This window comes from Tympanuchus pallidicinctus, unplaced genomic scaffold (assembly GCF_026119805.1).
Source record: "Tympanuchus pallidicinctus isolate F22 unplaced genomic scaffold, pur_lepc_1.0 scaffold22, whole genome shotgun sequence".
Lineage (NCBI taxonomy): Eukaryota > Metazoa > Chordata > Aves > Galliformes > Phasianidae > Tympanuchus > Tympanuchus pallidicinctus.
The window spans coordinates 36,703,987-36,721,180 of NW_026294739.1; the positions used below are offsets into that span (position 1 = coordinate 36,703,987).

Below are 17,194 nucleotides of genomic sequence, written 5' to 3' on the forward strand. Positions count from 1 at the left end.
GCCATGCAGTCTTTTGTCTTCCTACTGCAAACGTTTTGAATCTCTCAGAAGCGGCTGCATATCCGACCCCCAAAACTGCCTTTTGGCATGACGAGGTACTTCAGCCGGATCACTTCCGCGAGCAAAGATGTCTGTGGAAAACAGTTTGCAGGACCAAGTCAATAGAGTAACTGCTTTTCCAGACACGCTGGCTTTCTCCGTAACCGAGCTCCCGCCAAGCAGGGACAGGAATCCCGCACCCGAATCCCGGGGGCGCTGCCAGGCGCTGCGATCCCAGCACGAGCTCCGTGTCCGGCTCCCTCCGCCCAGCGCCGGGAGCGAAGGGGACAACCAGCGGCGTGCCCGGGCGCTGCTGCCGGCGGGGAGCGGCCGGGGCTGCCCGCAGCCGGCGGGGGGCGGCGCTGCCGGCCGGGCCGGGCCCGCTGGCGGCGGGGCTCGGGGCGCAGAGCTGCGTGCCCGGGGGCTGCGCGGGGAGCGGGGCGGGCCGGCCCCGCCGCCTGTGTGCCGGCTGGAAGTGAAACGCGCCCGGCTGCTCGTTTTTATTTTTTTTTTTTTTCCCCTTTCTTTCCTTTTTTTTTTTTTTTTTTTTTTTTTTTTTTTTTTTTTTTTGGGAGCCTCCAAAAGGCTCGCTCGTCCCTTTCATGTACCGCCGCGGCCCAATGGGAAGGCGGAGGCTGCCTGCAAGTGGTCTAATCTCAATGAGGTGTCAATCATGTTCCCCGGTGGGTGAAGTAAGGTCTTTTGTAACCGCCTCTGTCTTTGGGAAAGAGAGGAGAGAGGAGGAAGGCTGGAGCTGAGAGGGGGACGCCGGACCGTGCTGCAGGAGGGAGCTGAGATTTGCTCTTGCTTGTGCTTTAGCAGGGAGAAGCGGAGCACATGGATTTCTAAACACGCTGGGATTTTATACAGCTACAAAAATAAGAACGACAACAGAACCTGACCCTACCGAAAGCAGTCAAATGAATCGTAATTGCAGATCAATGCAGAGAAATGGGGAAACTTCACTCGAAGCATGGTTAGTTCCTTTCACTTGCTACTTCCTCAGTCCTTTCCCCTTATTCGGATTTTACTTGGTTTGTTGCTGTGATTTTATACTGGTGTCTAACGATCTCCCTTTATTATTTCCCTCACACACTTTCCTCTGGATCTGCCTAGCCGCCGTTTGTAAACCCAGGGAAAGTCCGGAAGGTAGGGATGGCTGCTCGCTGCTAGTAACTTTCACCGCCTTTCCATGCCCGTCCCCGCGGCTGCCCCCGGCCGCTGCCCTCTCCCCAACTTTCCGCCGCGCTCTGCCCGCCCGCTCCGGTCCCGCTCCCGCTGCGGGCTCCCCGGGCCGGCCGGGCTGTGCGGGCGGCTCAGCGGCGGCATTGTCTCCTCTTTTCTAGGTGATAGTTTTGCGGTGAACGCCTCTCTGGCTCGCAAAGGGCTGGAGGACTGGATGGTGAAGCAGAAATACTCCGGGGGCAGCGGCAGCAGCAGCGGAGGCAGCAGCTCGGGACTTCAAGGCTGCCAGCACCGGGCTGCTTGCGGGCTCTCCAGCGGCAGGGTATGTCAGCTTCCTGGCTGCGCCCCCTCCTTTCTTCTTTCTGAAACGGGGGAAACCAAAAGCTCTTTCTCCATCTCTCTCTCCTTCCCGAGGGCCGGTTGTGCGAACGCAGGGGTTGCTTTACCATAGTGCTGCTCCAGGGGCTGCCTCGTGGGTGGTTTCCATCTGTCCTTTGATGAAGTTGGGAGCTGCGGAGCAAACTTGGTGCTGGTACAAAAGCCAGGGGAGTAGGTGGGGACCTGTCTGCCAGTGTCTGGGTGGCACGATTGGAACAAAACCCATCACAAACGGGAATGAACAGAGAATCGCTGGAGAGAAGCCAGTACCCAGTGTGTGCAAGCTTGTGTACCCGGATTGATGCGCAAGTTTGCCACGATTTGGCAGAGCACTTCTGGAAAGGAGATGTTCCCTGCGAGTTTATTGTTATTTACTTGCTCTGTGCTGTTAGTGTGGGGCACACGTCACTTGTCCTGGTTGTTATCACATGCTGGTTGTTTTCCAGCCTTCTCTTTCCTCCAGTTCTCTTATGTAAAGCTGCACTGGAGGAAATGTTTAAGCTATTTGTTGATCTTTTTGTTTGCTTGTCCCTTTAAACAAAAAGGCATGATGGGAGATGAACAGATGAACAAAGGCAGTTGTGCTCAGTATGGTCCTCATAGTATGATTTCAAGGTATGATCCAGAATTTATTGATGTTCACTGAAAGACTCCCATTGACTTCCATGAGATCTGGATCGAACACTGAAAGATGCATCGATGGAAAAGTAACCTGAGAGATGGGGAGATTGGAATCTGTGCTTCTCAGCAAGGAATGTGGCTTTGAGAGCACAAGTAAAGCAGGGCCACCAGACCTCCAGCAGACTCACTACATTGTTAGCCACTACTTTTAATGTCAGAAGTCTGCATTTCTTCTTTCTGGGGGAAGGAGAGAGAGGTAAAAAATGACTTGTGAACTGGAGAAGAGATGAGGCAGACTTCATGTTAGGTGTGGTCTTGAATTGCATGGATGATGCGTAGAGTGGAAAAAGCTGATAACTCTTTAGATTTCTTCAGTATTGTATATAGAGGAGGCTGAATTGTTTGGGAATCACTGGAAGCGAGGTGAGGAGGGTAGGATAGCCCTTATATCAATAAGTGCTTGTAGATGATGAACTTGATCGCTTTGCTTGGTGTTCACCTTGCAGCTGTTTGGTTTTAGTGATTTCCATTGTATTTTACTTGGAGACTGTATGTTGACATTAGTAATGGTGCATACATATGTGATACAGCTGCAAAGAGTTAAAATGTGCTTTTAAGTTATCTTTCATCATCCTCATTTTTGAAAGTCAGGTTTTTCAGATGTGTTCTACCACTCACATGCTCGTTTTCTTGGAAAGAAAGTTGAACTCACCAAACTAAACACGGTTTTAAAATATAAACGTCTAAATTGCTGACTTCAGCTTTGAGAATGAGAATGTATTTCATGAGAGTAGTTTGCTTTCTGGAAAAAAAAAATCTTTGATAATAAGTATACTTTGGTATTTAGAAAACTTTAGTTCTGTGAAGTCTGCTCAGCTGGAATGACAGTAGAGCGAAGTATCCCGAGTTGTCCTCAGGATAGCTCAGCAATTAGCAGGCCATTAACTAAAAATTAGCCTGTATTTTTTACTACATTATAAAACTGTAAATAGGTTTAAAAGTTCTGTTCCCATGAGGCTTTTTACTGTCATCCTGATAAAGCTGTTTCAGGATGTTTAAAAATATTGGGAATTTATTGGCTAATATATTTGATTCTATCTGCATGCATATATGGCCTGCTAATTGATTCAGTTCATTTGTCATCCTATCACAGTCACACTGTGACAGCTTCACTGAAGTTCTTTTAAAATACGAACTTTTAGTAATATGGAAGGATGCATTTCTAATCCTACATTGGAAACAGATGTGCCATATGTACAGTCTTTGACAAGGATTATGGAGCTGTTGACTCCGTAAATGAGACTGCACAACTGTTTCTCTTCTAAGATGTCTTTGATCTCTTATATAATTATACCAAGATTCAAAGTGGATTGTTGCCTAACTTCTTGGTTCTCCGTTCACCTCTAGGTGTAGGAAGGCTACTAGTCGCTTCTGGTGGCACTGTGTGTTCCCTCAGTAACATAGTGTAGTTGCTCTTGAATCAGCCAAGGGTTCTGCTTACTGCTTCAAAACTCCTCTTAAAAATGTTCAATTAGCTTGTAAGACTCCGTGGAATGGAACAGCTCTATTGTCATGACTGGAAAACTTGGTTTCTCTTTAGAACTTCTTTCCCCTGAAATAGATCTTAATTGCCACTTCTGTGATTTATGGCAGAAAGAATTAGATCAAACACCAATGAAAATATTTGCAGCAAGAGAAACATTAACTTGAGTTTAAACAACAAACAAACAAAAACCAATAAGAAAACCAACAGTGGTCCTGGAAATAATTTTCCTTTTAGGAGTCCTTAACCAGATGTTCGTTGATGAAGATTTCGTGAGCATTTCACCTATTTGGTGAAATCCAGTGTAGTTCCAAAGAGCTGTTGATGGAAAACACAATGCTGAGTTGCTTCCATATTTGAAACTGATGATTTGGCTCATTTTGATTAGAGCTTGAATATGATAGTGAAATTTGATGTATGCTACCCCATATAGGCCAAAAATTCTGTGTTGGTTGGAGTTGAAAGACTGGTTCCCTCAAGAACAGAGACACTGAATTGTTTCACTTAAATTCGTCATCCAGAGGAGATGACCCTGAAGTACAGGAAGATTCATGTAGCCTTTTAAAAGAGTAATGAATGACTAACATAGGAAAGCAATGAAATTTCATTTGTGTTCCTCTCTAGTCCGATTTAATTTGCATGGATGACTCTCACGAAAAATTTGTGGAGGGCAAGTCTTTGTCAGTTTGGTCACAGAGCGTTTGACACAAGTAGGGGCTTCAGCATGCAGTACTTGTTACCTTCCTGAACTGAAGGTTTGAGTTTTCTTGGTTGGAGAAGACTTCCCTCATCTGATATATTTCTCCCCAGCACGAATTCACTGTGATATGAGTAATCAGTGTCCAGCTATTGCAAACTGCATCTGTCATCTGAGATTGATCTCATAGTGGTAAATTGTTGGGTGAAGGCATGAATCCAGAGAGGGGAGTGTATTTAACATGTGCGTTTCTGGTGTGTAAACAACTTTCTGCTCTGGGCTAATTAAGCCATTGCCACCCGCCCAGCAGGGGCTGCTCTGCTCTAAGTGTTTTAATTACTGAGGAGGCTGAGGGCTGGCCACACCCTTTTCATTCTCCATCACAGAGAATTAAAGAGGAATTTTGTTGCATCCATGAAGAGAGTCAGATTCTATTTTCAAAGCTAATTAAAACCACTGGAGTGGTAGATCTGTTAGAGCAAGTGAATGCACTTCTTTTGCTGCTTTATGAATGAGTTAACTTGTGCCTGGAGATTGAGAGGTTTTCTGGCACTGTGGATTATCCTGTATAATTCTTAAGTTTAAATTTATTCAGCATGTTTATTTTTGCAAACCATTTCTGGAGATCAACATTGTTTGCAAATATACATGTATTTATTTATTTAACTGAGAAGTAGTTCTGTGCTAGAGGGGAAAATGTTAAATATGACATTGCTTAGTTCAATTTATTTTTATCTTCAAAGCCATATGACATTTGGCAGTTTTTTGGTTGTGCATCTCATTGAAATCAGTATTTGGGACTGGAAAAAAAAAACTTGTTTTTAATTAAATTTCAAACCAGCTCACAGTGAGCCAAGTAGCAAGTAACAATTTCAGGTGAAATAGGAAAGCCTTTGGCTTACCATTTCTGCAGTAAAGGACTGCTTGGTGCTAGTGATCCTCAGTTCTAACTTTATTGATATTAGTTAGAGTTGACTATCTGCTCTGGGGTTGATGCAGTGGGAAATGCTGAGGCATATCGCTGTTTCTCAGTTGGGGCTTGTTCTCCATTTGTTCTATGCCTCTAACTGCCACTGACATTAATGGATGTTCCTCGCGTGACTAATGGGGGACTAGGGGCCAGTCTCAGCTTTACTGTTCTTCTTGCATGGTCCTTCATTAATTTTAGAAAAAAAGTTCTTCCTAATTCCCCACTGTTAGATAGTGTTTGTGTATGTAAAAATGGATAGCCTTATGAGAGGTGCAGCTGGATAGAGTACGCATCCAAAGTGAAAATAATAAGCAGAAATGAGACTTTTTGTGGCCTGTATAAACTCTATGATCTTAAAGGCTGCTGAAGTGAAAGATTTAATTGTAGCACTGCTTTTGGGTTCATTTTATGGATAGAATGACATTTGAAGAACTCTCTTCTTGCTAGTATGGTAATAAGATCAGTTACAAATTTCCTAAGGTGCTACCTTGTGTGATGGCTTGAGATGATCTTTTAAACTGAAATACTTTCAAGTACACTAGTGGCAGTATTGTATAAATAATTACTTGTATGGACTGAGAGGTTTAGAACTCAGCCAAGCTATGTATTTACATGACAGAAAAAATATTTTGATACATAAAATGTTATGTGTATGGTATTTAAAATAAAATTGCCAAACTTGGTATTGGAAGATAGAGAGGCAGAATCTTATTTAGTGTTATAATTTGGTGCCAACAAACCCAGATAATTTAATTAGTGGTGCACATAGTCTATCTTGACAGCTCTGAAAGTATTAGTGCCATGGTGATGAGATTAGTGAATTGGCCAATATTGTAGCAGAAAGCTGGATTCCAAGGGAATTATCCTTGAATGATACCAGTTGGTGCAATTAAAAGCCACAATTCAGTTGCCATATGGAAAGTGTTAGACATCCTTTCACGGTTTCAAAGTTATGTGCCGGAGGTTAAATTGACATATGAAGAAAAGGATAAATTAAATATTTTGTGTTATGAAATTAGAAGTTGACTTTGCTTGAGCCGTATGGAAGAACTGCATGGAAGGCAGCGTGTATCATCAGGGCTTGTTTTATAGATGTTTTAGATTTAACGCAGTGCATCTTTGAGATGTTGATTGGAAAGCTGAATAATTCGTGAAGCTTCTGCAAACAATCTGATTAAAGCAGCTTTATCTAGAAGCTGGGTGAAGTCCTCACCTTGGTGATGCGCCATGGCGCTCTGTTGGGCTGCTGGTAGTCCCTCCGGGTTCAGTGAAACTTGAATCTCTCTGAATGGGAAGACCTTCATCATGGAGTAAATTTTCGGTAAATTAGGACAAAAAGTAACAATGATATATTATGTAGTGACTTAAATGTAAGTAATTTAATCCAGACGTTGTATTAAAATTTTACTTATAACAAGAAGGGGAAATTTGTAGCACGATTGTTGACATATGGCAATGTTCCTTACAGCAGCGTTCATTAACGTAAGGTTTTTCAGTAAGCTTTGTGAGATCTGTAATAAAACCCAGGAGGAGCTCTGTAAGTGGGTGTTTGTAGGCACCCTTCAGAAGAGCATCTTCGTTGACTTTTATGGTTCCTTTTGGGTTGGGGTGGGAACAGCCTAGAGAGAAGTCTCTTGAGTACTGAAACTTTGTAACAAAGATAGCATTTTCCAAAGTTGGGAAGATAATTGTTCAGTGATTGTATTTAAATCAAAATGGAACATTCTTTTCCCTGCTGCAGATGTTGGCCTTTCTGGAAATCCTCCTGGATGAATTTTGCTTTGTGAATGTCAGTATCATAGCATAATTGAGAGTAAATACTAGATGTCGAAATGTGTAAAATATTTGCAGTACTTCTTGGTAACTAAGCCCTTTTCTAGTTTGTTATTATACTGGTCTGAGGAGTCAGATGGGAATTTTCAGACTGTGATATTTATAGATATCTTCTATGGAAAATGAGGTATAGGTTTAGTTTAAAAAAAAAAAAATAATAATGGGAAGAAATAGTCAAGCAGAATTTTCCCCAGGAATTTATTTAGTCATATCTGCCAACATTGGCAGCAGAACTAAGCTTATATTTATTCCTGCAGAGTAACTACTGCTATGGGAGATTGAGCTGGACTGTACTCCATTCAAGAATTATTAGCCAGGTTCCAAATGCAAAATCTTCATTATGTCTGATTTCTGAGCAAAGCATGTTTGTATTGGAGTATCTCATGATGCTTGTCTTGCAGTGGTGGAACACCAGGGGCGTTAGCTGTGCTGAAAGCTCTGTGCGGGGCTGGATACTATTGCTACTGCACAACCTAAGTGCGGAGGCCTGTATGTGTTCAGCTGCTGCTGTCCTCCTTTCTCTTCCAGACATGTGGCTATACATTGTATCTGCTGTTGGCAAACATGCGATTTTATTGCCATCAGTCATTTGGCAAATCTCGTATCCCATAATTTGCTGAATAGAAATAACAGTTCTGAATGCGTGAGATTCTTTTTCGCGCTGGAGAGTCCTGTGTATCTCCTTAAGCAGGAAAATCCCGTCTTACAATTAGACTACAGTCACATAAGCTGATGTCCATTGTTTAGTAAGAATTGGTCCATTGGCTTTGCATGGGACTTGACATTCAGAGAGGCTTATATCTGCAGCTAAGTGTCCAGGCACACTCCCTAATACCTGCCGTGTGCTTCTTGTGTGACCTGGTGGGCCTGTGATACATGAGAAATAATTCTGTCTTAGTCATATACAATCAAAATGTTTGGGAAGGGAATGATGTGGTACTTGAGAGGTCCTGTAACAGCTGTGAAGTTGAGTTCCACTGATCTTGTTCAAGTGGTGTGACCTATTGTGTATTACAGCCCGATCAACATCCCTGTTGTTTTAGGCTACTAAAACTTCCAGTGAAGTAAATCCTTTTGCTTCTGTGAAGACCATGCCAGAGAGGCTGATGTGCTGTATCTTGCCCAAGAGCTCCTCAGTGGTCAGTAAAGGCTAGTAGAAATGCATCTAAAGGATCATATGAGACTACTGAGCAGGGCTAGGAAACACCTCTTCCCTGATTCAAGGCTTTTGCCAAAAGTGCATGTAAAACAATTGCTGCTTAAATCTGAAGCTGTTGATTAATACCTCTCCTCAGGGAAGTAGCTTTTCTGCTTTTTCTCTGAGCTCTGAAAGCTTGATGTTCTTTGATATCTCATGTCGCTCTGAAAATTCAGTGGAACTCTGAAATTCATTTGTCTGATGGTGAAAGGATATCCTGCTTATACCTTCAGAGTGTCATCTACCAGTCCTGTGTTTGGTTGTAATGGAATTTGGATTTAAATACGGGCTCAGTATTACTGGTGTCTGAGAATGAGAGACCTTCTCCTAAAATATGGGAAGAGATCAGTAAGGTTTTGAGCAAAAATTGTAGCAGAGAGCTATTAACATGCCTTGATTTTTCAGCCATGTATCCTTGGGCTTCAGACTAACAAATGCTGGCAGTGTATGTAACTTTAGCTCAGAGATAGGTTGTCATGCAGTCAGAATATTCTCTGCACTGTCCATCCAGAGAAATACTTTATGTTTTGTGAGTAGGGTGGAATTTAATGCATTTGGGGGCATTACTGTGGCAGCTTTAAAAGGATTAAGTACATTGAGGCTCCTATTAAAGTATAACGTTGTGATTCAAGATCTGTGAAAGAAAATCATGCATGGGTGTTTGATCTTGGGGTGCAGCCACACATGCTGTGAGGCATAAAATAAGGGGATAGACTCAGTAGGGAAGTGACAGAACAAAGTACTGTCTTGCAGGAGAAATGGGATTTGGGAGCAGCCTTGGATCTTTTGATACGTGCTCTGTTGCAAATGATGAATGGTGCAGAGGTGACAGGTTTGTCTTGGGGGAGGAAGGAGAATGGTGGGTAATGTGTTGCACTGCCCTCAGAGAGACTTTTCTGGCTGATTCCCCAAAGATTTGATACTGATAAGGGCTAAGCTGCTTCCTGTTGTCCTATCTTACAAATCTTTTCTAATTCTTAGAAGGTTAGTTTCAAAAGATAGCTTTACAGCTATTTTACCTTCTTTACTTAAGTTGTGTGTATTAAGTAGATATAAAGAACAAGTGCCTGTTTTGGGGAGCAGGAATTTTCTCAGAGCTTAGAGTGCCTCAGTCTCAAGCTTCAGAGTCACAAGCAGTCTCTGTAGTGCATAAGATGCTGCGGTTAAGCCTGTATCAGTGTTTCAGTAATAAGCCACTCTTTTTGAAACAATAAATAATAATTTTGCTTGTGAACTTTCCAATCTCTCTCTGTTCACATAGTGTACGTGTGTATAAACTACAGACACTCATTCGCCTATAAAGTGAGAACATCATAGTCTAGCAAACAGAATATCTGTCATTCCAGCTGAGCAAGGTCTAAGGCAATAACCCAAAATATCCTGGAAGAAATTCTAAAAAGCATTGAAGAAATCAATCGTCAGATCCTGGAGGAAGGTCTTTGATGTAATCCTGGTAAGTTTATACTGGGAGCCTGCCTATTTCTTTATGGTCAGCCCTAGACTTTCTATATGAAAAGTGGATCAAATAATTTTATATGCTTCTGCTAAAAAAAAAAAAAAAAAAGGGGAAAAAAAAGAAGAAAAAAGGTTGATAGTTTTCTAAAGCATGCACACTGTTTAAATGTAGATTGTGGCTTTTAGCCGAAGCCCAGGTGGGGAGGAAAGGCTTTTCAAAACAAGTACTTACAGAAAAATAAATAATACTTTGATATTTTCCCATGGAAAAAACTATGCCTCATTTAGCCATCCTGAATATTTAATTTTATTTTGAGGATAAACTTCACAGGTTATCTCAGCTAAAGCTATTTTTATTTAGGCAAAGCTTATGTGCGAGGTCTTGTTCCTGATGTGCTGATGTGGATATGTATGTAAAAGAAGTTTTTCAGAATACTATAAATACATTTCTTTTAAAGGTATGTTTGTAACTCAGTGCAGTTGGGTAGGTCTGTTTAGATCATCTTGAAAACTTCTGCAATGTTTCTTGGAGCACTTAGGTTTTGATGTGAAAGCCCTGCTTTAATAGATGGGAAACTTCTCGTTGCTTTCAGTGGTTTTGAACTGCATTCATTGCCACATCTGTGGAAGAGCAGAGAAGGCTCAAGTGGTAAGACTGCTTGTCTCTTTCCTGAAGCTTCGTTGCTAGTGGAATGGTAATGTATTTTCTCCTGCAGATGCAATTTAGCTGATCATTTTATGATAGGTTTGCAAAAGTTTTTCACCATTGTATTGCCACTTAAATTCCTACTGGTAATTAGCAGTGTAATTTTGCAGAAAGGATTAAAAACTACATTTTGAGAAACTTTTCAGATCACAGCTTAATGCTTAATGCCCATTAAAATAGTACATCTTTGTTGTGTGAAGGCATTCTTTATCTTATTAGGTTGGTTTGTTACAGAACACAGGTGGTTGTAACTACACCATGGTTTCATTCTAAGTTTTTCTACTCTAAGTCTGTTTTTAATAGCTTACATAGTTTTAACAGCCTATATAGTTCAGTAGAAAGCCTTCAAAAATCTTTGTGTGAACTAATGCAGTGATGAGTCGGGTTGCTACCTTAGCCTGTTGTACAGAGCTTCTCTTAGAAAGGCAGCCATTATTGGATTAAGACATGGCAACGTGGCTTTTTTTCCCCTTCTTCCCCGTTACACCAGTATTTGGGAATACTACATTTGTTGACACTACATGGATTTCAGTTTGGTAACTGGCCTTAATGCTGCACTTTCTTCCAGATGTGCTGCTTAACTGACTGTTGTTGGTTGGTTGTCTTTTTTTATGTAATTTAAAAAAAAATCCAAATGAAATTTTTTTTTTCGAAAACCTTGTGATGAAAACTTTAAGTAAGGCAAGCCTGTGTTGCTCTGTGTCCTTCAAAGCATGCAGCTACCCAGAAAGGACTGGCTAGGCTGTGTCGTGCAAGTGTTGCTGGCGTGTGAGCATATTTTGGTGTCTAAACACACCTCTGCTAAATCCAACTTATCCTGTAGCAAATTAATCTGTGGCCTCTGCTGATTTTTCTCTGTTCTGAAAGACAGGATCTGAAGATGCAGCAACAAGAAGTCCCCTAGATTTGCCAGTGAGTGAGTAATGGGTAATGGTGATGTCCTGTGCGGACAGTCTGCGAGGTCCCTTACATCTCTACAGCAGCTATCTGACCTCCTCAGGTGCATTTCTGACAGCAGCACCAACCATTGTAGAAGCCTGTGCAGTGGGTGAAGAAATACGACACAAAAATAGGAAAGCTCATAAAACAGAGAAGAACAGAACAGTTAGTCAAGAAACATATGAATGTCACGCCTCTAGGGAGATGTTTGAAGTGAGGAGAGAGTCTTGCCCTGCTGTACAGTCAGAGCGTCTCCTATTATCAGCAGGAGCCCTACCCAAGGACAGGGTGAGGTTTCCTCCTTCCCCAGCCCAGCAGACATGCCTTTGGTCCCTCTGAATTGCAGTTAGCCTGTATCAGTTTCAGTATCGAGTGGCACCAGGAATGGGCAAGCACTTCAGCTGGAACGAGGGCGGAGGCTGTGCTGTGCGGTGGGCCAGGAGCCGTGGCAGCACGGCCTGCTGCCGGTGCTGGGTCTGACGGCACAGGCTGCGGGGAAGCCGCTCCGGTCCCCGGCTCTGCAGGCTTTGCCGTGCCGTCGCTGGGCTGCATGCATGCAGTTGGCAGGATGAGCCGGAGCGGGGGCTCGCTGCGGGATGCAAAGGGTTACGCTGCTGAAGTTACACAGGCGCCAATCCCCTGGCACACCGCAGGTGATCTCAAGCGAATGTTGTTTAAAGCGCCTGTCCCACGGCTTCACAAATGTGCTCTGACCAGAGGATGTTTTTCTAACTTCAAAGGGCTCCTCGGGCTGGCTCAGTGCCTCACAGGCTGAGTCCACAATCCCTCTCTGCTCGTGATGTGTTCTAACCATGTGTGATTTTTTTGGTATGCGATGTTTTCTTAAAGCGGCATTGACCTACGTTCAAATGAAACTTGCTCTTAAGCTTGTAAACACAAACTTGTCGTGTGGGCAGTTTTCATCTGAACCTGACAAGTGAGTTGTTTCTGTGTGTCTGTGTGTTTTTGTTTCTTCTTAAAAGCAAGAATAGACATCAAAAGGGGGAGTAATTTATAGGAAAAGAAGCAGCAAGAAATAAACTTGCAGCAGTCTTCTGAGGGCTGCCATCCTGGGGCCTTTCCCTGAGGGTGGGAGTGTGGGCTGTGAGAGAAGGGCAGCTGCCCCTCAGTGCTGCAGCTGGGTGCTGGGCTCAGTGCACCCCTCAGGGGGCGGCGGGGAAGGCAAGGCATCAAGGAGCAGCGGGGGAAAGGAGGTGGGATGCATCTCAGTAAACTCCTGTGTGGTTTGGTTTTCTCTTGGGCATGTCTGAATGTTTTTAAATATTAAGGGTTTCTTTTTCTTCTTTAGTACTTTGTAGTTTTCTGAAGGAGATTGTTTTCAGGTTAATACAAAAACGTGCTTTCTCGTTAATGTTGAGTTAGATGTGATTGAGTTTTTATGGGCCAAACCCTTTCACTGTTGAAGCTTATGAATTCCAGTAGCAAGATAAGACACTGAAATATCTCCTGAGGTGCATTATGGATGCATTTGGTTGTGGATCTCAGAAGATGTTGTATTCCTCCATTGATGAGCTCTGTTTCCTCCAATGTTTTTGCATTCTTCAGGGCTAGAAAAGTAGTCTAGTGTGAGGTTTTCATGTCATCAGTTTTTAGTTTACTGTTATTATTACCACTGTGGATACTTCTGAGTTCATAAAACAAGCAAAAAAAACCAAACCAAAACAAAAAAAAAAAAACAAAACCCTTACTTAAAAGAAAAGGAATATCTTACAAGTCAGACCATAATACTTCCTGCATGATGAATGATAGAAAAGGATCATTTTATTATGGAAATAAAACATCTTACTGTGAGTGGCACACTGTGATCAATATGTTTCAGCTGTGCAATGAGGTTTCATTCCAGAGTAATGATACCACGATATAGCACTTAATTATTAATCCACATTTCAGATGCAGCTTGGTCCCAAAGTTGTCATCCGGACAAGATGCAAGAGAAGTCATCCAACTCTGGGACCTGAATCCTTAAGAGCAAACAATCTGTGCTGCTCTGCCATCCCATGTCTATCGACAGGAGTCATCCAACCACGTTTATTTTGGCTAGTTTTGAAGCAGTTGGCCAGGGTGAATTCTTAGTTTCAAAGTCACAGCTGCTGCTTTGAAATTGTGTAAGAAGGGCTTTGGTTTCTTAACACAAAATAACCAAGCTGCTGTTTGGTATTAGAGCATCATTATTCTGGGAAATGCTCTCTTCATTTTAAAAATATCTTCTGTATGAAAGTTGAAAGTTTATACCTTGTGATTATAAGGGCAAGGAGCTGGAAAGGTTCCTTGTTTGAGTAATGATTGTAAATACTTAAAGAGTTCTTCTGTGATTTGAGTCAATGGAATCTGGTGGTATTAAAAATTAATAGCAATATTAGAGACAGAATTAATCCAAGAATCTCTTGTTGGTATTAAATAATTCCTGAGGATGATTTTTTTGGGATAACTGAATTTATGGCATAAGAGTGGGATACGGGAGCTGTGTATTCTGGTCTAGACCCTGGCATTTATTGTATGTCCTTTTTCAAATCGCTCAAGCATGAATCTTTTCAGTGACCCAAGATACCACACATTTAGTCATTTATCTTTTCTTTGGAACTACCAATTTTACCCACTCTTTCCTGTATCCTCAGCAGGGAATTGAAGATAGCTAGGTAAAAAGATAAAGGTTAAGTTGTTGAGGTAGGCAAAGAAACATTTAAGTTCATAAAGAACTTTGATGTCAACTGCATGTATACCATTTCATGCTATTTGTTGATATACTGCTATGAGTAAGTCAGGTATTTGCTACGTATTCTCCTGAGTAAAATACAAAAAAAAAAAAGGATGACAAAGAATATCTGAATTTTCCTTGGGATTTGTGCAATTCCCCATTGTGCAAGCAAACCAAAACAAATAGTAAAGCAAACTAATTGTTTCTTCTTCTGCTCTACAGTAATTTTTTTTTTTTTTAAATGCTCTTGGAAAGGGGCCTTCTTGAAATGTCCAGCCCTCAACACAGTCCAGTAGCTCAAGATATCTTGCTCTAGAAAAGCTGTATTAACCAAAGTGGTTTTAAAATATGGAGAGACAAAAAAAATGACCTTTTTCTTGCCACTCATCTGAACAAGAGATTGCATAAGGTTAGAAGGTGGCAGACGGGATGTACCGTTAATGCATGAGAGTGATCTTCACTGCTTGTGGAGGCCCCTGTGCGAGGATGTGTGTGTATAAGTGAGAATGACTACAGGCCATGGATGTCCAACCTCTTAGGTTGCCTGTGCCGCAGTGAGTAAAGAGGAATTGTCTTGGGCTGCATATATATAAGTCACTCCAAAAGTAATGCCTCCTATTTATTTCCCTGGAAACAACAACAAGAAATACAATTAGCACAGTAACACTTTTGATAGAGCAAATACTTGGCTACAAAACATCGTTTTTCAACATAGTCACCACCATTAGCTCTGCATTTTTGTCAGCAATGAACAGAAGCCAGCTTATGCCATGGCTGCAGAAGCCTGCCCCGGTGGAGGTGACCTAATGTTACCAGTGCTCAAACGCACCACCTCACTGTGCTCACATCCACTGTTTGGTTTCTATAAAGGTTCGGCAAATGCTGATGAATATCAACAGGTGCCATGCTTTTCTGCTCAGAGGAGTTTAGTTCCACTCCTGTTCTTCATTTGCACTTCCATGTAAGACATCATTCTGTCAGGGTGCTGCTCTGCTGCCACCTGTCTCACAGAACAACAGGTAGAAGAATGATGAGAAGATTCAGCCTTTACTGCCATACCACCAACATCCACCTCTGATGTTGTAGGCCAACATAATAAAATAGAAGACATTACTTTTGGAGCAGCCTTCATAAAATATATAATATAATTATTGTATATAAGTAACAAAACATTTTAATTTTTAATATTTTTATTAAAACATGAAGAGCAATAGAGCCATAAAGTGAGTGGGGTATGTGGCCTTGTTTTTGTGAAACTGATGTATCGGTCTGGTTTGATGACAGTGGGTTCAGTTCTTAGTGACTCTCAAGGTGTTCATCAGGTGGTTTTTTTTAAAATGAAATTCCATTTTTCCTGTGCTTCATCCTTGGATACAGTTGTTCACAAATATATGTACTGCTGAAAAGCTCTGACATGAGTAGAGGATGACTGAAGTGAGGGATTTTTCTCTCTGCTGAGATAGGGCTTATGAAAATCCAGTAGAGACTGGACTGCATATAGAGCAGGTAAACAACATAAGAACATAGACTTTTACTAGTGTTACTGGATGAAATGGATTACACAGATGTAACTGAAGAGAGAAAAAAAGAGATGTGACTGAGGATGAGTTCTGATCAGCTCTCATCTTCTGTCCAGCTAGACCTGAGGCTTTGTAAGGTGATGGTAGTTCATTTTTGTTGTTTTCCCCTGGTGTTGGCTTGAATAATGAAATCACCCTCTCATGAAGGTTGTTCTTCAGAGCAGCAGAATTTGTACATGAGTGAAATGCATGTCAAAATGTTTACAGTGAGCTGAAGTGGAGTGCTGAGTCAAAGCAGCAGCCTTTTGTTTGCACTGGCTTTGTAATGGAGAGCCTTATAATGAGAGTGAACTATGCCTCCCATTCTGCCGGGCCTTTGTGCTCTGGGAGCACAAAGTGGAGCAGGTTTCCAGGTTAATTAACACCTCTCCCCTCCTTGTGGTGCTGGCAGTAAGGTATCATCTATGCTTGTGTTTAGAAATTGTAGCCAATGTTTTGTAGTGGATTCTGCCAAGCGTTTTGGTTGCTGCACTGAAGTCTCTGCTGGGTATGCCGCTTGTCCTGCTGTGCGGTGGGCAGCAGAGTGAAGCAGCCAGGTGCTGGGGAGGCTGTGGGTGCCCCGCTGGCACAGCTGGCTGCTGGCAGCCCAAAGCATCCCAGCTGCAGCTTCCCTGTTCCTTATAAATGTGGTAAGATTCAGATGACTTCTGCCTGTCTGAGGAGAACTTAATAGTATGTTACAACACGTTATTTTGTATTTAAGGATGACTTCTCTGCATATTAAATTTGAAGAATGTTTTTAATCTAGTGGCTCAGGGGCTGGGAGAGTTGGGGCAGTCTGGCTGGGATCACAGTTCATTTGTTTGTGCGTTAGATCGGGGACGTATTTCTGTTAGTTTTCTTTGCCATCTAATGCCAGCTGATCACACTTTGTCAGAGGTTGTTCTGTGCTTATTTCTTTTCCTTTCGGTTCCCTAGACGTCAACTCCTGATGTGTCTCTTGCATTCTAACAGCTACTACCATCGCTTTAATTAGATTTAAGTGCTACATTGTTCAGGAACTTAAGCCCTTGAGCGGGGGAGAAGGCCATGTAGTGGCCTGACAAGAAGGGTGAACATCTGGGTATGAGACATGAGCAATCCTTTTGCTGCCTTGCACCGTATAGTTGGAAGCAAGCATACAGCATGAGTACAGCCTAAGCACACCATACTTGTATGCACTGACAACACACAAGATTGCATATAATCTGTGTATCTTTTGAAGCTTAAAGAATTTCTTCCCAGTTCTGTTACTTCATTCCTTGACTGTTGGTGATTAAAGATCCTGTGGGGCATGGCCCAGCTCCTCATGAAGGAGCAGAAGCGTTCTGGGGAGAGGACAGTGCAGCAGCGCT

At 42.3% G+C, this 17,194-nt stretch overlaps 1 protein-coding gene across 2 annotated transcripts in view; it reads left to right on the top strand.

The window, feature by feature from the left end:
• The first annotated feature begins 633 nt into the window (after positions 1 to 633).
• Positions 634 to 17,194, top strand: part of NKD1 (NKD inhibitor of WNT signaling pathway 1) — a 108,684-nt gene continuing 92,123 nt past the window's right edge. Inside the window, exons 1-4 of one of the 2 annotated variants that reach the window (XM_052686190.1) lie at positions 634 to 722; positions 859 to 1,015; positions 1,156 to 1,188; positions 1,386 to 1,546. In XM_052686190.1, coding sequence (XP_052542150.1) covers positions 991 to 1,015; positions 1,156 to 1,188; positions 1,386 to 1,546 — 219 coding nt within the window. In that variant the 5' untranslated portion in view covers positions 634 to 722; positions 859 to 990. The other variant, XM_052686189.1, reaches the window with a different exon arrangement.